At 33.2% G+C, this 24,159-nt stretch overlaps 1 protein-coding gene across 3 annotated transcripts in view; it reads left to right on the top strand.

The window, feature by feature from the left end:
* Positions 1-24,159, top strand: part of LOC114334599 (DE-cadherin) — a 189,170-nt gene that overhangs the window by 126,641 nt on the left and 38,370 nt on the right. For all 3 annotated transcript variants that reach the window (XM_028284673.2, XM_050663498.1, XM_028284672.2), the window contains one exon: positions 20,850-21,001. In XM_028284673.2, the coding sequence (XP_028140474.2) occupies positions 20,850-21,001 (152 nt within the window). The remainder of the gene's footprint in view (positions 1-20,849; positions 21,002-24,159) is intronic.

Raw genomic sequence — 24,159 nt, 5'->3', positions numbered from 1 at the left:
TAGATTTTCTTTATGACCCCTCCGAAATTTTTACCAATCATATCTTTTTAACTGAATGCCTCACATGTCATCAATGTTGAGTCACATGTCATCTATTAGATACTATATTTGTGTTTATTACTGTCTGTTTTTTTCGAATCTCCAATATGTTAAAGGTCAATACTACCTAAATATATCCTTATAAAATATTAATAATACTACCTTATAGCGATTAGCACTGCTTTTTATTTTTATTCTCTAAAACAGTGTTTCCCAACCTTTTTTGAGCCATGCCCTCCCTTAGCCTTTCTAAAACTCTTATGCACCCCCCTCTATGTAACATAAATAATTTTTAATATTAATTTTTTTTTTATTTAAATTAACGTGCATGTAACATCTATGGTCATTAGCACGAGTTACAGTTTACATGGTAATATAATAATATGTATTATAAATTACAAATAGTATAGTTAACATTATTTAACATAAGTAAAAAAAAATCAGTTAACAATAATTATATTTTGTTTAACAGTTGATTCTTCTCGAGGATTTTGATAACCTTGTTGATTTGGTCTGTGCTGTTGAGGACATCTTTGAAGTTAGGACTGATACCAAGCTGTTGGCGTTCTTTGGCATAAAAAGGACAGTCAATAAGTATATGTCTGATTCGGAGAGTAGTATTACAGTATTGACATTTTGGTAGTGGAGATGATGTCATCAAATAGCCATGTGTTAGACGGGTATGTCCTATACGCAGTCTCCGTACGATTGCCATGTTTTTCCGAGATAAACTAGGGCAGGTAAATAGGTTCACTGAGGGCTTAATTTCATGCAGTGCTGAAGTAATTTTATTCCAGTGAATTTGCCAGGTGGATAGATTGTGCTTCTTCAGTCTGGCTTTTAGGTGATTTCAGATTTGTACATTAAGTATGGTATCCATCGATGATGCAGCTTTTTTGGCAAGGCAATCGGCTTTTTCGTTACCACTAATCCCAACATGGGATGGTACCCATAATAAAGTGACTTTTGTATTTTGATTTATAAGAAGCTGATAAATGTCATGAATATCTTGGACAAGAGGATGGTTGGTGATTATAGTATTGATGGAGTGTATAGAGGAAAGTGAATCAGTACATATGGCTATGTGTGTGTTTGGATATTTTTGAGCATGTTTGAAAGCACACAAGATAGCTAGCAGTTCTCCAGCGTGTAAAAAATTTAATTGTTCATAGATTTTTATATATTAATTTATTATTTTAATTTAGTGAGATTCTTGTATTTACTTGATGCTTGCTGCACAGATATTTCATATCAAGTTCCAATTTAGTTAAGGCGGAAATACACCATTCAATTCGGTTGAACAATGTGGATGATTCAATTACATTGTTTTTAGTAGTTCTGCCATATACATAATATATCTTTTTCGAATCCTTTTTATTTTTAATTTAATGTCATTTTCCGAAAATTCCGCAATATTTAATCCTGATAAAAAGAGATTGCCTTCTCTCAATACCCTGTTTTTATAATTTTCTGATTTGTTTTTTATATAAGTCGAGAAGCATCGGAGTCTCTTCGTCTTTCCATCTGTGCACCATTGTTAAATGAAATTATTACATATTTCTTGTAAGCATGAAAATCACAAGGCACAAGCCAAACTAAAATAAACTGTTGAATCGAACAAAATCGACAAACGAAGTTGAACGAAAGTAAAAATTGTCTCAACTTCTTTCAACGTTCAATTTTGTTGAACGCTTTTATTGAATTGCAAAATACATAGTTCATTTTGGTTGAATCATCCACATTGTTCAACCGAATTAAATGGTGTATTTCCCACTTCAGCTTCAGTCTCAAGTCTTCAACGTTGTGTTATATCCAGCCGATTTTTTTTACCAGAAAATCATTTACAGCACTAAATTCACATTCGGCTAAATATGAAGATGGAAATAGTAGCAATAGTTTTCTTGTTAAACTTCCTCGCTTTTGTATTAAATACACTTTTACCTGACTCATTATTTTGCAATTTTGCTAGTTCTTCTTGATACTGCACATTTGATATATCAGGCAAATCCTCATAACATTGGCTGCATCATCCATGTCTAAAATCAATTTATTTTATATAAAAAAACTTTCTTTTAAATCAGCCGAGAGAATATTCAGATGATTGGCAATAACAAGTAAGGCGGTATCAGTTACTTCACATTTTTGGAGTCAATGAAACTGTTCAAACTTTTTCAAAAAGTATAAAACAGAGTCACAAATATTTTCAAGCATAAAAGTTTCATGGGGTCTTCATTTTGTTCATCACAAATTAGCTTGAAGAGACGCTCACATTTGGCATTAGTTTTAATAGAAGATATTCATCATCATCAATGGTTCTACAGCTACAGCCCTATGAAAGAGCCTCGACCTTCCCAAGTCTATTACGCCGGTCAGTCCTACCCATTGCCAACCGTTGCCAGTTTGCTGCGCCTATTTTTCTCCCATCTCCTACCCTTTTGATAACGTTCACATGCCAACGCGCGTTTTAATAATTAAAACGCGCGTTGGCATGTGAACGGTCTCAAGTAAAATGTATGTAGTTGTAAGTTGTAAGCGCTTCTCATGTGAACGGGCTCTTATGCACATTTAACGCAACATTTTCGTTTGTAAATTAAGCACACTTAACACTTTACTGAGGTAAACCATTGTAAATACTATTATTTGTACCATACTGTTTTTCGAGATATTTGCCGATCACAGTTTACCTGAATGGTTATCTAATCTCCCCTATTATTATAAATAATTTTCGGTCTTTATTGCATATGGGTACTTTTTCTGATACGAACAAATCCATTTTTTATAGTCACCATATTAATAGCACTATCAATCATTTTCAGCTAATCTCCTTACAAGGTGTTTGAAAATAAGAGATATCTTGTATTTTTATATGAAGAAGTTGATAACTCATAAATAGAATTGATCGTTTGTTCGATAGATTTTTATTTAAGACTTCTCTTTTATATATTTTATGCGTACTACCATGTTTTTTTTGGTATATTTTCCAAATTCTATATCTTTTTGCATATTCGTTTCTTAAGACCTTCACTAAGACCTTAAAACGGTATAGTCCGTATTTTTGTAAGTTTCTGAAGTGATCAGAGAACATAATATTATTAGTAGATAGATATTTATTTATTTATCATAATAGATAATACACAAAACAGAAACATTGCACTCCACACCTGTACAAATTACATAAGAATTGTCATGGCAAGGAGCGCTGTATAATTATCATAAAGTATTACAAAAAAATTTTTTTACAAAAATTAAAAACATGAGACTAAACAAATAAAGAAATAAGCATTGTCAAATTAAATTAATCAGAAACATTCAATATATAAATAAAAAAAAAGAAAAAATAAAATAAAAATAAAAACACTGGAAGTACAACAAACATTGCCAATTGGTTTCTAGGTCTTAGTTTTAATATAATGGACTAATAATCTCTTAAAGATAGTTGCATTATGGCTATTTTTAATGTGATAAGGTATATTATTGAACTGTACAATTCCTTTATGAAACAAGCTTTTCATTGAACTGGACTTGTTGGTTGTTCTAACATAAAAATTTATTGAATTTGCAGCTCTAGTGCTATGCTCATGAACATTTGCTATCGGGACCAACTGACTGTTCAAATACTCAGGCAATAAATGGTTTACCATCTTAAATAAGAATGTCATAGATTGGACATACATAAAATGTTCAACTTTTAACCAATTTAAAGTTTTCAGCATATCTTGAATTCGAGTATATCGATTGCATCTCAATATTACTCGCATAGCCTTATTTTGGAGAATTTGAAGCCTGTCATAATTAGAACATCCTATATAAATCAATGAACAACAATATAAAAAGTGAGGTAATATTAACGAATTATAAATTGTTAATTTAGTTTGAAATGTCAAAAATGGTGATACTCTTCGAAAAAAACCTATTTTTTTCCCTATCTTTCTGCAAATGTAATCAACATGTTTACTAAAAGTTAGTTCCCTATCCAATATGAATCCCAAATACTTTATTTCCTGAACCATTTCAATTTTTTCATTATTTAATTTAATGTGAACATTCAAACTTAAGAATTTCCCGAAAAGAGTATTATTACCAATAAACATGTATTTGGATTTTAACTCATTGACTTTCAATTTGTTTAACTTAAATCTTTCAGTCAATAAATGCAATTCACGATTCATCGTGTCCACTACATCAACAAAATCTTCCCCATAAAAATATATTAATGTGTCATCAGCAAAAAGATGAATTTTACATTTGCTTAATACGTTTCCCAAATCATTAATGTATAATATGAAAAGTAGAGGTCCAAGTACACTGCCTTGCGGCACACCAATATCATTTAACTTTGGATTTGACATTTCACTATTTAATTTAGTCCTTTGGTACCTATTTGACAGATAATTTTCCAGCCAATTAAAAACTGTCCCGTTAAAACCATATTTCTTTAATTTCAAAAGAAGTATATGACGATCTATTGTTTCAAATGCTCTTTTGAGATCTATAAAAACTGCGCATATACCGACCCCTGTCGTATCTAAAATACTTTTCATATCTGAGACAACTAACTGTAATGCGGTCTCACATGAATGAGAATTTCTAAATCCAGACTGGTAATTATACAGGATATTATTTGAAGTAATAAATTTAATCAGCTGATTGTACACCACAATTTCTAAAACTTTTTCACAAAATGGGAACATATTTATTGGACGTAATTGATCAAGTTTATTAGTATTAGGAACTTTTGGAACAGGAACTATAGTTGATATTTTAAATTGCTTGGGCACCAGGCCCTTCTCTAAACTCATATTAATTAAATTTAATAAAGGATAACCTAACACATGAAATAGATTTTTGATAATATCAAGACCTACTTCATCCGTACTATTTTTTTTATATTGTAATTTGATTATATCATATAGTTGGTTTAGTGATATGCTCTCAAAAGTTTCAAAATTTACATCAGATGAAACAACTGTCTGCAAATTTAAATTAATATCACTATTTTGGTCAAAACTTACAGTAATATCTTTAATACTATCAACATATTGACTTTTATTAATATCGCACATTCCATCTTGACAATAAATCCCAATATTCTTAGACTTCATATACAATTGTTGATACGAAAAGGCAAACATCCTTCTCACAGATAAGGTTCAAACAAAACATAATTTTGTGTTGCTTATCTTAATTCAACACATCTAAGTAGTATACAGGGTATGAAAATTTCAATTAACAATTTTGTTGCCTTAATGTGTAATTCTTACACTTGGGGATTTTACTTCTTTTTTCGCTAGAGGCATCAGATGTACCTACTTCAGCTCATATTATTTATTTATTTATTTACCTACTTTAGGTTCTCATTCGCTACCATAATATGTTACGCACTTATTTCTTTATTTGCCATTTGGGCAATTTTAATTAAGTTCTGTCTGACTACCATCACAGGTACTTTCCTTTTTGGTTTTTATTTTTATTATTTTACTTTTCTTGGTGTTTATTTCTATAAGTATTTTCGGTATTTCCCAGTGGCGTGCGGTGACTTTTTCGAAAGGGGAAGCGATTCAATAAGGATATAAAAATATTTTCTTAAGGATCGAGGGTCGAGCCACTTCCCACCTGATAACACTCTGATGCGCAAGGGCTCTCTATCAGCAAAGTACTTAATTATGTGAGACATCCTGGGTACCAGGACTCACACACTAAATCCGTGACGCGTGAGGCACTCTATTCCCGCTATTTCTAGTGACTAGTGACCTATCATTTATATATTATGTATTGCTAGCTCGGGCCTTGAGTTCTCGCACCGGGCTTGGTTTTCTAAAGAAGAATCCTATTTAAAAAAAATTATACTTGGAGGCATTTTCCACAACACACAACTTTCACTAAAATGACACTTATTTATATTCGAGGTCTATTATTCTCCTATCAACTTCTGATAATTGTTGAATGCAGTCTTTTTCAATGGATAATAGGGCTAACTTTCAAAGTCTGTCTTCGCTTGTTGAATTTCTTTTAAACTCTTAATTTGAAACTTTTAATGCATCTTAATACTGCAAAACTTCGTTCAACTGATCATTGTTCACTTGTGGCTGGGATAGTTAGTAGTACTAATTCACACAACTTGACCACTTCACACAGTGACTTGTTTAAACCAGTCGTTATAAAGAAATCCCAGATTTCTGGGTATTTCTTTATCATTAATGTCAGTTGTTTCATAAATGACACTTAACTGAGAATGCAAAGCGGATATCAAAAAATTTTCATTATTTAATCGTAGTGAAATAAATTCCTCTGTGGGAAATGTTGATGAATTATAATTAGAAATATTAAGATTATAATATATAATTCTACAAATTTTAAATCGTTAAAATTTTGAAAGCTAGAATTCATTTGTTGTAGCATATTATCAAAAGGTCTCTTTGTTTCCTCTGTTTTCTCTGTCTCTCTGTCTCCGAAATTATCAATCTTCATTATTTTTCTTTCATGTTCAAACCCCATATGTTCAGTTTTATCCCAAATATTTTTAAACTGCTCTGTTTTTTTTAATTATCGTATTAATAAAGTCATCAATTTGTCTTATACAAAATGCAATACCATTTGATTTCTGTAAAATGGCAAGTAAAAGATCAGTAAAAGGAAAAATCTCTGCAAAAAATTTAAATCGAAATATTCTTTAAGCGAATGTATGTAATACCTAAGCACCCCTTTGCAGCAGTAATAGTCGGAGCATCTCACTTTCGCTTCCAGGGTACCAAAATTCGCGCGTCTAGTGGGTGCGGTCATTGAACCCTGACCAATTTTTAAACGGGACAACTGCATGACAAGCGGCGATTTTGAGATGCGCTTCTGTCAGGAGTGGACCAAATAGTTGAATTGTGTGCATATTGAGTTCGTTCGTACGCGATTAATTTTTAATATTTTTCAATGCCTATTGCCTAGGTAATATGTAGATTACTTGGATTAGGGAAAAATTTTTGATTATTAAATATTAATTAATAATATAATTTCTTATATCGACGTATAAATAGGGAAGCGGTGCTTCCCCCGCTTCCATGGACCGCACGCCTCTGTTCCACTGTCCACTTTGTAAGTAGATCATTCATCTTTGTTTTTGAATCTGCTAAGATTACATAATACCAAAAGTAGCGGGACTGTCGAATATTTCGTGAAATGAACATCCGATCGAAAAACTGAAAAATATGTGTTCAATATTTTCAAAAATCTATCGAATGATACCAAACACGACCCCCCCCCCCCCACATTACCCCCTGGAGGTGCGGTGGGGGGGGGGGGCAACTTTAAAATCTTAAATAGTAATCCCCATTTTTTATTGCAGATTTGGATTCCTTACGTTAAAATAAGTAACTTTTATTCGAGGCATTTTTTCGAATTGTGGATAGATGGCGCTATAATCGGAAAAAACTATTTATCCTGATGCACAGAGGTTTTCTATTTTGATCGGTGAAGTCCCTACCGTTATCTGCTCTTAGCTGGTTCTTTCCCTGGTGTTTAAGATTAACCTTTAAAATAATGAATGGTAGTGATAGTGTTAGACTTGAAAGTTGCTAAAAGTTAGATCTTCTGACTATATGATACATGTCACAGTTTTGTAGTTTCTAGACATTTACATAGGATATCTCGAACAACTATATTTCGTAGAGTATGCATGTTATAATTTGTTTACTAGTATTATTATATGCGGCTTATTTGTCTTCTAATTTATTTTGTATCATTTCCCTTAATTTTTTGTCCTGTATTCCACCTTAAAACTTGTTGAAAGGCAAATGACTCCAGTTTTCTGGATCAGTCTGACCTTTTTTATACATGGATAATACTTTATTATATTTCCATAGTTTTGACATTTTCTTTGTTCTCTATGCTTCTTGCAGTATTTCCAAAAACGTAAAAGGTAACAAAATTTAAAAAAAATCTGTTCTATTTGCTTTTCTTATTATATTTCCAAGTGGTTATTATAGTTCCTCTGTATTTATTTTCTCTTATGTTTATTTCGTTTTTTGGAGATCCATGTCAAGCTTGTCCAAGTTTTGGAGAGCCAAACACGACCTGACACAGAGAGGACAAAAAGATTGCTCGAAACAGCGGAGATGAAAACCCTTCGAAAAATCGATGGTGAGACTCTATGCACTCTAATGGACAGAGCTAGAAGTACAGATATACGACGGAGATGCAAGGTGAACAACATTAATAACTGGGAAAGAAACAGAAGTGTAGAATGGAATGACCATATAAGCCGAGTGACAACAAATAGAGTCGTAAGGACAGCGAGAGACGGTTCCCTAATAAGAAGACGATCAGTGGGAAGACCACGGAAACGATGGAACGACAACTTACTGGAGGCACATTGAAAAAACAGACAGAGTCATGTCTATACAAAAAGAAGAAGAGTTTAAACGACTTGTTTCGCACAATTGTTTGCATCACCCTGTAAAACACCGTTAATGCCAGTGACGCATTCTAGGCTCAAATTCACTGCAGTTTACTTGTTAAATTATGATTTAAATTTCATGATAATTATCAATTACTAATAGCTTTTTACATGGTCAGTCAACTTTGATGTACAAATCATAAAATTATTTGTTTGTTTTAATTAGTTCGTTTATATAAGCTTGATATATTGTGTAGAGAACTGTTTATATTTACAAAAATGTGTATGTTGCTATGTTGGAGTAGTTAGTTAATTCTTTTATTTGCACTCTGTTAACAAAACAAAGTCTGATAACAGTTACGTAAATGAATAATAATTATTTATTGATGTTTTAAGATTAATTGTTGTACACTATTTATACAACAAAACGATTTTAGGTTATTTTCCAATAAACGCGGATAATTTGGTTTCTTGAAACTTCTTTCCAGTTTTGCTGCTTAGAAAGTGCAGTCAATACTAAAGCTTTCTTTTAATTTAATGCAATTTTAGACAAATGTTTTGTATAAACTATTTTAAAATGGTTCATTTTAAAGTAATCCATGATTGTGCAAATTTAAATTTCAAATACAAAATCGCATATAGCGTTACATCTTACGATATTAAATGCTCAGGAAGCAGCGTTTGCACAAAAGGTGCTGACCAAAATGGGCGTGTTTATAATTTCCAGTTTGTCAGAGGCGAAAGTATTGATTTCCTTTTTTAAAGAAAAAAATATTCATGCTAAATTAACTGAAGGTGTGTGAAAGGACACTACAATTTCAAAATGGCTAAAGTTTTAACGAGAAAGGTAGTACTTCATCATCATCTTGGCATCTACACTCCTAACGGAGTGATTGCGCCCTCTTTGGGCTCTTCCGATTGATTTGTCGCGGGGAATCAGTCCACGTTTTAACATTTTGGTTTTACAATTGGTTGTACGGATGGACTCGAGCGGAGTCGAGCTATTAACAAATTTTCAGCTTGCTATTAATAAACTTTTTCTGGTTCGCGGGATCCAGGCCGGTCCAGTCATAATTAAAACCTGAATATCGGAAAACTGTGAACATTAGATGGAATTTATATCAACAAAATAGATTTCAATAGAACAAAATAGATTCTCAAATTGCAGATAATTATTTATGTATGATACATTTATAAATAAGTTAAATAATTACGAACAAACCTCTAGGAGTATGGAGATAAAACGCTTAAATAAAAAATAGCAAAAATAAAACCTTGGATAACGGTGGGGTAGATATATTTAATCAAACGACGAGATTTTCATAAAAAGAAATTAATAAAGCAATTTTCGCCAACACTTAGGGATAGGCGCAAAGTTCGGCCCCAATGTATTTTAAATGCATTCATTTTTTTTCGAATCCTGAGAAAATTAATATGTAGGTATTTTTTTTTTAAATTTAAACGCAGAATGAAAGATTACTTTACATTAAACACTCTTACGATATTGCCGAGGGCCGAAAGTCCCTGAAAATTTCTATAATGTTTATTTTAATAAGTTAAAGGGGTGAAAATAAAAAGAGAAAATTGAGTGTGATTTTTAATTTCAAATATCTCATTTAAAAGAAACTTTTTGTTTATTCTAAGGGACTTTCGGCTCTAGGTAATAAGCTGGCGGTAATAAGATAGCCGGTGGTATCCAATAGACGCCGTACAGCGTGTATTGGAGAGCACAGCCTTAGATCACGGTCTTAGCTCTTAGATATTTAAAACTGTAACTGTAACTGTACTGATTAAACTTGTTAACTGCGTGACTGCTTCCACACATGAAGGGCGAAAGTTCTGATACGTACCTGTAAGTTTGGTTGTCCTCATTTTTGTCTATACATATTTAGAATTTAATTTCAGTTATGTTATAAGAATGACTTGAAAGTAGGTAAAAGCTGAAGAATGAAGGTGCTATAAATACGAACAAAAGGAGCATCGAGCGTCTAATTTATTGTCTTGGGATTATTTGTATAACCCCCGTATAAAACTTACATTAAATATCTCAATTTCCAAATTTCTACAACTTTGTAGTTTACAACAACTATTCATGGATCGTGCTGATATAAACACAAGTGTTTGGGTTAGTAGGTACAGGCGGTTATTCTTTAAACAAGTGTTGAAACCAGGGCTTCGGCTTAAGCAGGTAAAAAGAGTATTATTATTATTTGAGTCACCTCTCAACGTCCAAATGTACTAATATTTTTACAGATGCGCTCTGGTCTATTGTGCATTCGATCAACAGTTTGTCGACCAAATGTGGTCGACTAATTCCGTCGATGAAGGGTTCTTGACCAACTTTCCTAGACCCATATACTTGGAAGTATTTCGAAGACTTGTTAAGCGACGAGGAACAAATAACGACGAAGAAAAATAATAACAATAATAGAAGCATCTAAATACACAAAGCATCCCTCCACTTTTCTTATGTAAAAAGGGGTTTCAATTAAACTGACTCAAACCTTGCAGAGAGGTAGCTTTGGTCACGGTGGTGAAAAGTTCTCATTGCTCCAAGACTCAGAAATCAATTGTTTCTGAGTTACAGAGCATCTGTCGGTTTTTAGTTCATTTGAATAGTATGTTATTATAATATTTTAATTATGTACAGGGTATTAGTAAATAAGTGAAACAAACTTTAGGGGGCTATACTGCTTGAAAAAGTAATGGCAATATAAATTTTTACTTCCGTAAATGCTTCGTTTTCCGAAATTCCGAAAATGTTGATATTTTCCTTGTAAAGTGACGATTTATTTATTGTTCTGAAACCGGATGAGATATACAAATGTAATTTGGTGGATTTTAAGAGGTAATTATTGTTATTGCGCATTTTTTGAAAATTAAGAAATTGTATATTTATCATTGGCACGCATACGGATAGCGATCTTAATTGTTTTAAAGAAAAAAGTGGTACGTCACTGAGATACAATTGTATTTCAAATGTATTTCAAATTAAAAATAATTCGTTCTTTGAAACGTTATAAAAATATTTCAAATTAAATTCATTTTTGAATTATTCACAAGAATTTAAAATTATTTTGAAGACGTTAATATAATCTTCAATTTGCGTCTGATTGAGTCTAATAAAGGATATTTTTTGGTTTCTTGAAAAAAAATTATGATTTATGAAAATTGTCGCTTTCTTCCTAAAATGACTACGGAGTTCTATGGCCGTTTCGATTTAAATTATTTAAATTCCTTTTTACAGCTTCGACTGTTTGCTTGTTATTTTTTATTGAGGAAGTTTGTGCGATGGGTATTAACCTAATTCCACAGTTTATGTTGCAATTCATACATCTGTTCATAAAGTTCTTTCCTGTTTTAATAATCTTGTTTCGGTACGAAATCCACCATTTACATAATGGTGATTAGGGGACAAAATAATTACAAATAAAACACAAACAATCGATACATTAATAATAAAATAAAGTAGACATTTCTTTCACTTCTATCTTTACTCAGATTGTGAGTACTAAGAACCATTTCTTGTACCTTTTCCTATATAAAGGAAAACGGGATGTGATTTAATATTGTAGAATCCTTTCCGTTTTCTATTTCGTCGTCTATTTGCCTTGTAAATAGTAGAAGGCAGAGATGCAGGATGTTAACAAAGAATGGTTCTAATTAAGGAAGGTTTCTAGATTTAAATTAGTATAATACAGGGTGTTTCATTAATAATTGTCCATATAGTAACTGGAGAAACCTTAGCACAAAATACGAAGATTTAACCTAAAACACTTAAATAAAATGTTGTTCCTTACTGAGTTACAGGGTGTTTTATCTAAAAATTTAAAAACTATTTTTGCTCAGAATTTTAAAACTATTCGACGTATCCTTTTCATACTTGGCAGAAAGTGCGATTACTAGACACCCTACTAAATTGGTATAAACAAACGTTTCTAGCTACTACCAGAGGCGTACGACAGGGGATGATGAATGGTTGGCCCGTCTCAAATTCTATGCCACTGGAGGAATTACTATTTTAGTGCCATTTTTAGATTCTACAATACTTTCTACGTAAATAATATACTCTTCATTGGTAACGATAAAGTCATTAGTTTTCGAGATATTTGAAGTTAAATATGAAACGGCACAGTTATTTTGATTAATAATTTATGATACGATTCATAATTAAAATTTAAAAATTATTTATACCCAGTACTTTAAAGCTATTTGGCGTATCCTTATAATACTTGGCAGACAGTGCAGGTATTTTACACCCTACTAAATTAAAATAAATAAACGTTTCTAGCTACTACCAGAGGCGTACGACAGGGGATAGTGACTGGTTGACCCTTCCCAAATTCTACGCCACTGACGAAATTGCTATTTTAGTGTAATTTTTTAATTTTTCAATACTTTTTATTTAAATAATATACTCTTCATTCGTAACGATAAAATGATTAGTTTTCGAGATATTTTAAATTAAATATGAAGCGACACAATACACTGATCAAAATAACCGTGTCGTTTCATTTTTAACTTCAAATATTTCGAAAACTAATAACTTTATCGTTACGAATGAAGAGTATATTATTTTAATAGAAAGTATTGGAGAATCCAAAAATTGAACTAAAATAGCAATTTCGCCAGTGGCGTAGAATTTGGAAAAGGTCAACCAGTCACTTTTCCCCGTCGTACGCCTCTGGTAATAGCCATAAACGTTTGTTTAACATAATTTAGTAGGTTGTATAGTACCTATACTTCCTGCCAAGTATGAAAAGGATACGTCGAATAATTTTAAAATACTGAGCAAAAATAGTTTTTAAATTTTTAGATAAAACACCCTGTAACTCAGTAAGGAACCACATTTTATTTAAGTGTTTTAGGTTAAATCTTCGTATTTTGTGCTAAGGTTTCTCCAGTTACTATATGGACAATTATTAATGAAACACCCTGTATATTATTTTTAATAATAATGTATTCTGTATCTGATACCTTCCTACTTTCTATTTTATTTAATAGATGTCGCTGCAGCATCTTCAAAAGGGGTTTCGATTTATCTTTGAAATTCCCCTTAAATAGGCAATTCTGTTTTGTGTTGATTCAGAGGCGGGTAGGCATCTGTACTGACGACGATGATACTAGAAACAGCGCTGTCTGCAGATTATACCTATAAAATAAATATAAATGAGTACAGAGAAACAAATAAAAGTGAAATCGATCCTAAACTATTTGATAATAACGGATAAATAATGGATGTTGAGAATATGCAGTAAGTATTATTATAAATCTTACATATATAGTATATAAAGCAAAACAAAAAGTATGTTCGCTAGCAAGTCAGCAGGGCTAAGATACCTCCAAACATAACGAGCATATTTTTATACAGTGTGTCAATTTGAAAAGTTGCCACCCCCTATAATTTGGTCCCTATAGAAAATATAATAATATGCAAAAACACGTCAAATTTATTTGTGAGGGGGACATTTTATAGACCAGTTTTTAACTAAATTACACTAACTCTCTAACGGGGGCGGACACAACCCCCAAATCTTTAATGGGAGGGGGGGTTTAGTGATACCTCATTTTGAAGGTCATTAAATTACCTTTTCAAAAATACCACATGCCTTATATTTCTTTTCGGTACTTTTGGAAAAATCTTGGACTCAATACTCTAAAAAATTTTGGAGTTCTGAACTCTATACTTATATCTTTACGGTTTTACTTGATTTTTCCAAAAATACTTCAAAAAAATACTCTAAATACTCCAACACCACAAAAAAAATTCAATTTGGAGTTAATACTCCAAAAACATTTTTGGAGTTCTGAATTCGATATTTAATTATTAAAATTAATTAAAAAAAATTAAAATTACTGAAAAGAAATATAATGTATGTGGTATTTTTGAAAAGGTAATCGAACGACCTTTAACATGAGGTATCACTCAACCCCCCTTTCCATTAAAGATTTTGGGGGTTGTGTCCGCCCCCGCTAGGGGGTTAGTGTAACTTAGTGGAAAACTGGTCTATAAAATGTCCCCCTCACAAATAAATTTACCGTGTTTTTGTATATTTTTAGATTTTCTATAGGGACCAAATATAGGGTTGGCAACTTTTTAAATTGACACCCTATATATGTAACTTTGAAACCATGAAGAACTTAAGATATCTAGGTTCACTAGTCACAGCAGCCATCATCATTAGTGGAGAAGTTAAGACAATACATTTCAAGTAGATCATATAATGAACTAATTTAAGACCAGTGATCGGACAACTTATACTCTAATCGTCGTAACCTTTTCTCCTTCATTTCGGTTATAATGTGTGCCGTACCTGGACTTTTCAATTCATATAATGAACTAATTTAAGACCAGTGATCGGACAACTTATACTCTAATCGTCGTAACCTTTTCTCCTTCATTTCGGTTATAATGTGTGCCGTACCTGGACTTTTCATGAATCCGTTTTTGCTGAATTTATCTTTAAAATTTAGTAAATAGCTTCAATTTTGATTGCTGATTTTAATTGATAATTTAGCTATTTCAATCCTACTCTTATTTATCTAGTCTGTCATGGTTTTTACTTACGTAGTAACCCAGATATTTATCATCGATAACCCTGTTCTACAGTTTGGACAATAATTATCTCCTACATTATTCATCATACATATCTCTTACTATATTCACGTTCCATGAACTCTTTTCTAGTTCAGTACACACTAAAGAATCTCCATTACACCTATACTTTATCAAGATCATTATAATTTAGGTGTTAATGTTATGTACGATGACATTATACATTTTAAAATATGTATTTGTAACAAGTGATAAGGTTGTGAATTTTCCTATTTTCGACCATGAACGGATATTTTATGTAGAATTCATAGTAAGATATCTGAAAGAAAATTTAAATATTGGAAAAACAAGAGAAAACATAAAATAGTTAAAATAGTTATTGTTGATGTAAACAGCACACTCACTCATTTTAAAGGAAGAATTCACTCATCTGAGGTACCCACGGTATCTAAAGGTTTGATCTATGAGGGACTCTTTCCTTATTATTGAGCCTTAGATGTGACCTGATATATAGGAGTATAATATGTCCCAAACATTTTCTCACACATTTAGATGTTAAGGCCGGCCGTTGTATGAAAGAGAGGTCCCCAACTGGAAGTACAACAGAGAGAAAATATTGTTTCCCGAGAGGTGCTGCCTATATCGGAGAAATAACGCAATAGATATCTAAGCGAGGCCGCAGACGGCAGACTTTTTAGTGAGTCGATAGTTTAGTTAAGTACAGAGAGTATGCAGGTGCGGCCTCGCTAAGACGACTCGAAATCGTTTTATATATCAGGTGCGAACTTTTAATTTTCTAGGCGGTTTAAAATTTTACTTGGATAAATACTGTGCTCGTATCTCGTGGTAAAATCTGAACCAAAAGTATTGGAGAAGTCTATTTTAGTCCATGTGGTGAGACCGCTCCCGTCTGGAAAAATTTCTGGTTCGGTTTCTTTGTGGATTCCTATTCAAAAATGTCCCCTCTAAACAAATCTGAAGGGTGCCGGGCGGAATTTTTGGGCAGAAATTGTTTAAACAATTTTTATAAACAAATAGAAAAAATCACGTTTTTTTGCCCCGGAACATATATTTTTAAGTTTAGTGGGTCATTCTAAACAAGAAAGGTATCTTGTGAATTTTTTCAAAAATTGATAGTTTTCGAGTTATAGGCGATTTAAAATCTGAAAAGTGCGAAAATGCTCAATTTCGAGGCCTAAAAACTCATATTTAAATTAGAACTTTTGAGGTTGCCAGATTCTTAAATTGAAGTTTAAACATTCAGCTTCAAGATTCTGAAGAGTGATTGTGTCTAACCCTAATTTAAACCGTCATGTTTTAATTGATTAATTGATAATTTTGAGAGATAAATTGGAAACAACATATTAATAAACAAAATTCACATATTGGGTAGTTATTAATAGTTTAACAGAAAATTTTTGTGTCTGCGACAGTGGTCTATATGGAATGTGCATAATACACATTTCCCACAATCACGGTATGCTATTAACGAAAACATTGAAAGAGATTAGAGGCGTGGGAAACATATACACTGTAATCGACACCCAAAATTATCAATTAAATGAATCATTTATAATACTGCAAAAAAAACAATATCAGCAAGAAATCCGATATCTGACCGATAATCACTAATGAACCATTTGTCTTTGAGAACTGGTATAAAGTATGTAATTATATTTTATATTTTAAAATAAATTCACACTGAAAAATAATTTTTTAAATTTATTGAACATAGTCAAATTTTAGTTTGCATAAGTATTTTTTTAGTAAGTAGATTATTTTTAAAGTGTGCATTATGATGAACAGAACAATTTTATTCAAATGAAAAACAGGTGATCTTTCATGATGAATGAGTGTTATATATAGGGTGTCCCAAAAGTAGCGGAAAGGTCGAATAATTCGCGAAATGAACATCGGATCGAAAAACTGAAAAATACGTTGATGGATTCGACCGTTACTTGATAGAAGTTCATTTTATCTAACAATAAAACACTGAAAACGTTTGTTTTCTATACTTCCACAAAATTTATTATAACTAAGTGACTACAGCTGTTTCGGCCGATTACTTGAGAAAGGCACTCCGCCGAAACAGCTGTAGTCACTTAGTTATAATAAATTTTGTGGAAGTATAGAAAACAAACGTTTTCAGTGTTTTATTGTTAGATTGAAAAATACGTGTTCAATAATTTCAAAAATCTATGCGATGACACTAAACAAGTCCACCATTTCAACCCCTGGGTGTGGAGCGGGGGGTAACTTTAAAATCTTAAATGGAACCCCTAATTTTTGTTGCAGATTTGGATTTTCCTTGTAAAAAAAGCAAATTTTATTCGAGCCATTTTGCGAATTGTGGATACATAGCGCTATAATCGGAAAAAACGGTATATCGTGATACCATAGCAAAATTATAGAAACGGTCTAATATCTCGAGAAATATACTTCCAAATAAAAACTAAAAAACACGTGTTTAATATTTTTCAAAAATCTATAGAATGACACCAAACAGGATTTTTCATTCCACACTCTGGAGGTGGGGTGAGAGTTAACTTTAAAATCTTAAATAGGAACCCCCGTTTTTTCTTGCAGATTGAGTTTCCTCCTCAAAAAATAAGTAACATTTATTTGAACTTTTTTAGAATTGTTGACGGATGGCGCTATATTCGGAAAATGCGATTTATTTGCGCCATCTATCAACGATTCTAAAAATGTTTTTAATATGTGTGCCTTATTTTTCATAAGGATTCTAAATCTGCAAAAATAAAGGGGGCTCCTTTTTAAGATTTTAAAGTAAAAACTTGGTTCGACACATACTCATGGTTAGTCTGCTCGCCAAAGTTGAAGGGAAGGCTTTGCAAGCATTGTATTCTTTTCAAACAGGTTTTAAAGAGAGGTGCAACTTTTAAGGTACCCATGACATTTCCATTTAAAAACTTGGTCTAGTGTTTAAATGTATGAATATTTTCTCACAACAGGGTTCAAACTAGGTTTTTTAGGTGGTTTAAACTACAGTAGACTACCTCTATAACGAGAACTGAAATGGTGGATTAATTATCTCGTTATAAGCGGATCTCGTTATATCAAACAATAATAATATTGAAATGTTTTGATGCCTCTTACGTAGTTTATTAGATGTCGATGGTCAACCTGAACAGTGAACAATATGAGACTTCGCCGCCATAAATTGTAAATTTCCTATAGTATTCAATATCGGTCGATAAACAGGCAATTGTTTATTATAGGTGGTCGAGTTTATTACAGCACTGGCCTCGATAATAAGACAGATGTTGGGCATTTCTATGTACAGGTAGTTGGGGCATTTATTTATTTATGACCATTACAACGCTAAAAACAGGTAAAGACAAGTATTCTTCGATTTAAATTTTCCTCGTTACAACCAAATATGCCTCGTTATAGTTCAATAGGAATTTCATGGGACACCTAATGTACCTCGTTATAAGCGAAACCTCGTTATATCCGTGTTCGTTATAGAGAGCGTCTACTGTATATATTGTCATCCGAAATATACAAAATGTAATGTGCAACATCTTCACGTTTGCCCCCCCCCTAAAAATTTTTATATGGGCGCCCTTGCGTAAACTAGTTCAAAACGGGAATAAGTTGGCGCAGATAAATTTTGGTACCTCTATTTTAATATTTCGCAAACTAATAGGCGTTCTGAACTAGTTTATCGGCTTTTTGGAAGACATCCATTACCCGTTACAGTCGAAATATTAGATAAGGGCACCGCTCGCCATGCATTTCTTATTGCGAGCAGTGTCCTCATTTAATAAATCGACTCTACACTTCAACCGTTTGCAAGCGAGAGTAATAAAAGTAATATATTATTCCTAGTACGCCCTGCTAATAATGAACTACCCGCACCCCTCAAAACGTTAGTACTCTATACAGTACCGAAATTTCCAAAGGAAAGTTTCAAACGGGCCATTACGCTCCTGAATTTTGCATATGTCTATAATATTTTTCGTAGCGCCATCTTATACATAGTGGCTACATTAACAGAGCTTAGATTCTTACAGATTCCTATACTTTATTCGTATTATATGTCGAATATTTACGTTTCACATGCCAATATCTATTAATTGCAGAAATTTATTTTAAAAGTACACCACGCAAAAAGTAATTTATTAATTCACATTTTTTTAACGTTATATCCTTCCATTACATATATTCTAGTGCTAGACGGAATTTTATCATGAAATTCATTTAAATACTTGAGTAATTTAGATATAAACGCTCTTATATTTATTGAGAAAAAAGCAAAACTTTCACATTTTTTAATAAACAATACACAACAGGTATGATAGCAAAAATATGGCTGTAATTAGCGACATATATTGTTAGTAGGTTAAGCATTTTTCGGTATACATATATGCTCTAGATTATGAGTGGTGTACTTTATAAAGGTGATGTGATCGCCTATACTTATAACATTACCAATGGCCGGCCTTAAGACCAATACCGCCTTCTGCATGGTCTTATAGTTTTACTCTAAGACCCAGCTGTTTTAGTTTCTTAGAAGGATATTATTATTACCCAGATTTAGCTATACGATTCACACTCCCTCTAATTGGAAAATTGACTCATCCTACCTACATGACGTAGGTATCTGCTACGGTATCAAACGGATTGAGCTCTGGTGGGACTCTTTCCGTGTTATCGAGCTCTTTAGGTGACTTGGTATGCTAGAGTATCTCCCAAAATCTTCCGTACACATCTGGCCGTCGAGAGTAGTACAGCTTTCTGCATGATCTTATATTTAGACCCAGCTTTTTTATGTTTTCTAGGAAGTTCTTCGGAATGACTCCAGTAATAGAGATTACATATAATAGGTATTGTCTGGGTACTTTGCATTATCCATTGTCTTGGTATTTGAATTTCCAGAACTCTGTACTTGACGATCTTTTCAGTGTATTTAGAACGCAGGTTATTAGGTATCGCCACATCAATAAGTGTTGGTTGTCTCGTTATTTATTAATAATCACGAGATCGGGTCTCTTATGTGCCACTGTTTGGTCAGTGAGTACAGTGCGGTCCCAGTATAGCTTTTAGTTGTCATTCTCAAACATACTCTCCGCAATGTATTGATAGTATGTGATGATGGCTATATCTTGATAAATGATCATTCCTACTAAGTCATGCCGTTCCTTATACTCAGTTGCAGCAAATGCCTGGCAGCCCCCGATAAGATGTTGAATGGTTTCTTGGGCTTGACATCCGTATCGACATTTGTCGTTTTGGACCTGAGGGTCTTTGACGATATCTTTCAGGGTAATTTTTGGTTGGTATAACCTGATCCTGAATGGCGAGTAATGAACCTTCCGTTTCAGGGAACATCTTTCCTGATGTCAACCAATAGTTCGACTCTATATTGTCGACATAGTCTTGGCTGACCTCATTGGGATGTCGCTCGTGCAGAGGTTTACCCATCCAGGTGCGCATTTTTTCGTCCGTTGTAAGGTGGTTTATGCGATGCGAATTTCTGGTTTCCTTTTGTTTGATCAGTAATGTGTCATAACGCGTCGTTTTGCAAATAGTATCCGATGTAGAGTAGACGTCTCAACCTGCATCTGAAAATAAGTTCTTAAATTAGCAATTTCTAATAATTGCTCACCTATATCCATAAGTCCTCTTCCTCCTAAATTAGATGGTAATGTCATTCTTTCTACTGCACTTCGAGGATGGTGTTTTTGTGCCTTTGTGAGGTGTGTTCTTACTTTTCGCTGAAGATTTTCTATATCCGTTTTTGTCCACTTAACAATGCCAAATGAATAGCTAGGCACGAAACATTATTATTATTACTATTATATTTTTATGTAATGCAATAAATTTAATTGATATATTTATTTTCAGGATTCTCGGAAAATTCCGTGGATACATTTCTATCACCTCATGGGAAAAGTGCAAAATTCGTGCACCAAAATCACAAACCCAAAATTGAAAATTGTCAGAACTACAAACCCTCGGTGAAAGAAGAACAGCCAGGCGGAACGTACGTAACAACGGTAAGTGTATATTTTTGATTTTTACTTTTTGCACCATAACACCCACAACTGATTATATCTGAAATAACTAACAAAACTTCTACTTTATAATCAAAACAATAATGCAAAACTTGAACCTTATATGTAATTTATTGTGACCCTCTTAAAAGTAATAACGGAAATTGTGTATCATCATTGCAACAAGTAGTAGATCAAGTTAGAGGAAAGTTGATAATACTGGGGGATTTTAACGCTCGAATAGGCAACCAAGTAATACCTGGAATTAAACAAAAACATAATGAGAATCTCAAAAACGAAAATGGAGAACTGATGATAAACTTCTGCACGAATAACGAACTTCGAATAAACAACACCTTTTTTGACCACAAAGACCAACACAAATATACATTCAATAATACCCGTGGACAACGATCTATGATAGATTATGTTGTAACTAACAGAGATATACATCCATCAAAAATAATTGACGTAAGATGCCTCAACTCAGCAGATGTAGGTAGTGACCACAGACTAGTATTATGTAAAATTAGAATCACCATGAAATGCTTCACACCTAAGAGAGTGGCACCAACACAAACAAAAATCAAAGTCGAAGGGCTAAGTACGGAATCCACGGAGTACTTATATAGAAAAAGAATATCAAAGAAGATTGCTGATAACGAAATACTAGAAAACGATAACATCGAGGAAAGCTGGGAAAAACTCAAAAGTAACATAATTAACGCAGCAACAGAATCACTTGGAGAGAGGAAAGTAACGAATACCAATATATCAAAAAAGAAAACCCCATGGTTTGGAGAGGAAGTGAAGATAAAATGTGAAGAAAAGAAGAAAGCCTTTTTACAATATACAGAACACAACAAACACAACAGACATACAACCACTATAAAAGAATTAGAAACGAAACAAACACTTTAGTCAGACAAATAAAAAGAGAACACTGGGAGAGTTTCTCAAAACAGATGGAACACGACTTCTACGGAACACAAAAGGAAATATGGAGAATGATCGGAGGACAAAGAACAGAGATGAACGAACTAATAAAAACGAAACACATTCAGAAGGAAACTTGGGCAGACTATTTTCGATCTCTGTTTGCTAAAGATAACGATAACGAACCACCAACACCTGAAGTGACAACAAACGAAGAAATAAATATTGAAGAAGCAGAGGTAACGGAAGCATTAAGGAAATTAAAAAAATAGAAAATCGCCAGGAGAGGACAGAATATCGAATGAACTCATAAAGTATGAAGGACAAGACCTGTCCAAACAATTATTAAAACTAATCCAAAAAATAATAGAACAAAACAGAATACCACAATAATGGAGATCAAGCATCCTAATACCTCTCTTCAAAAAGGGAGAAAAATCGGATCCGGAGAATTACAGAGGAATTAATTTATTAAACACAACACTAAAATTAATAACCAAAGTGATAACAAACAAACTGAATACAATTATAGCATTAGCAGAAGAACAACAAGGTTTTAGGTCGGGAAGATCATGCACCGACGCTATATTTATAATGACGCAGATTGAAGAAAAATCGTTAGAATACAACAAACCGGCATACTTATGTTTCGTGGACCTTAAGAAGGCATTTATTATACGCAAGAGAGGTACCTCTAGGAATAATTAAAACGATCGAAAATATCTACCAGAACAACACAATAAAAGTAAAAGTAGATGAAGAACTAACTGACCTAATTGAAGCTGGCAATGGGATAAGACAGGGAGAGTCCCTGAGTCCCCTGTTGTTCAACCTGATCATGGACGAAATAATAAAAAAAGTAAGAACAAAAAAAGGATACCAAATGGGAGAAAAACAACTTAAAATAATCTGCTATGCAGACGACGCAATACTAATCTCTCAAAGTGAAGATGATTTACAACGTATGGTGCACGAGTTTAATATAGCCGCTAGAAAATTTAACATGTTAATTTCGCCAAAAAAGACTAAATGCATGGTTATAACAGCAGATCTAATAAGGTGTAAATTAGAGCTGGAGGGTCAAATAATAGAACAAGTCATGAAGTTTAAATCTTAGATCTAGGCATCACACTATGCAGCTACGGAAAGCTCGAAACAGAAGTGGAAGATCAGGTGAATAAAGCAAACAGAGCCGCAGGTTGCCTGAATGAAACAATATGGAAAAATAAAAACATCGGAAAATAAGTGAAAGGCAGAATTTACAAAACAGTCATCAGACCAATAATGACATACGTGGCAGAAACACGACCTGATACAGAAAGGACAAAAAGAATGCTAGAAACAGCAGAGATGAAAACATTGCGAAAAATCGATGGTAAGACGCTGTGGGATAGAGCTAGAAGTGCAGATATACGAAGGAGATGCAAGGTGGACAACATTAATAACTGGGTGAAAAGCAGGAGAGTAGAATGGAACGACCACATAAGCCGAATGACAACAAATAGAGTAGTAAGGGCAGCGAGAGACGGTTCCCCAATAGGAAGACGATCAGTGGGAAGACCACGAAAAAGATGGAATGACAACTTACTGGAGGCACATTGAAAAACAGACAGAGTAATGTCTATATAAAAAGAAGAAGAAGAAGTGTATCATCATCAAATCTGTGCCGTTCTGAGACTGTAAATTCGAGCTGTCCAAAATGGGTCTCATTGACCCTAATCAAGGTCCCTCCGTGAACCTTCAGCACGTTGGTTCGGTGTCGTCTTGATAACAGACCTATCTGGTGTGGGCGAAGAGATATGGCAAGTGTATCAAAGTACCGAGGACTTCTATAATAGTTGATTAATATATACAATAAGCCAATTGGTTGCAGTACCACCGGTGTATAACAGACGGCTTCCAGAGTAGAAGAAGAATTATCAATTTGATCCCCACGGTGTTTTATTTTTGTAGATGCGGATCATTCTTCCTTCTCTTTCTTACAATTTGGTTATGGCATACATCGGACTTTAAGATCATAAAGGGTTTTGTGAATATTTTATGGCCGGCAGCAAATGTCAACGTCAAACGTCAACCTTCAAAAATATACTGTCAAAATTTCGATTATTATTTACCGAATTACACTGCTTGAAACGACGCTACTTTTGGGATTTTTATAAACAATGGATTCAAAGCAATTTTGTGTGTTGATTTATCACTGTTAGTTGATGGAAAAAATACCGTAC

Source organism: Diabrotica virgifera, chromosome 10 (assembly GCF_917563875.1).
Source record: "Diabrotica virgifera virgifera chromosome 10, PGI_DIABVI_V3a".
In the NCBI taxonomy this organism is placed as follows: Eukaryota; Metazoa; Arthropoda; class Insecta; order Coleoptera; family Chrysomelidae; genus Diabrotica; species Diabrotica virgifera.
Note: the sequence above shows the minus strand (reverse complement) of the source record. Positions and strands in the feature narration are given on the sequence as shown.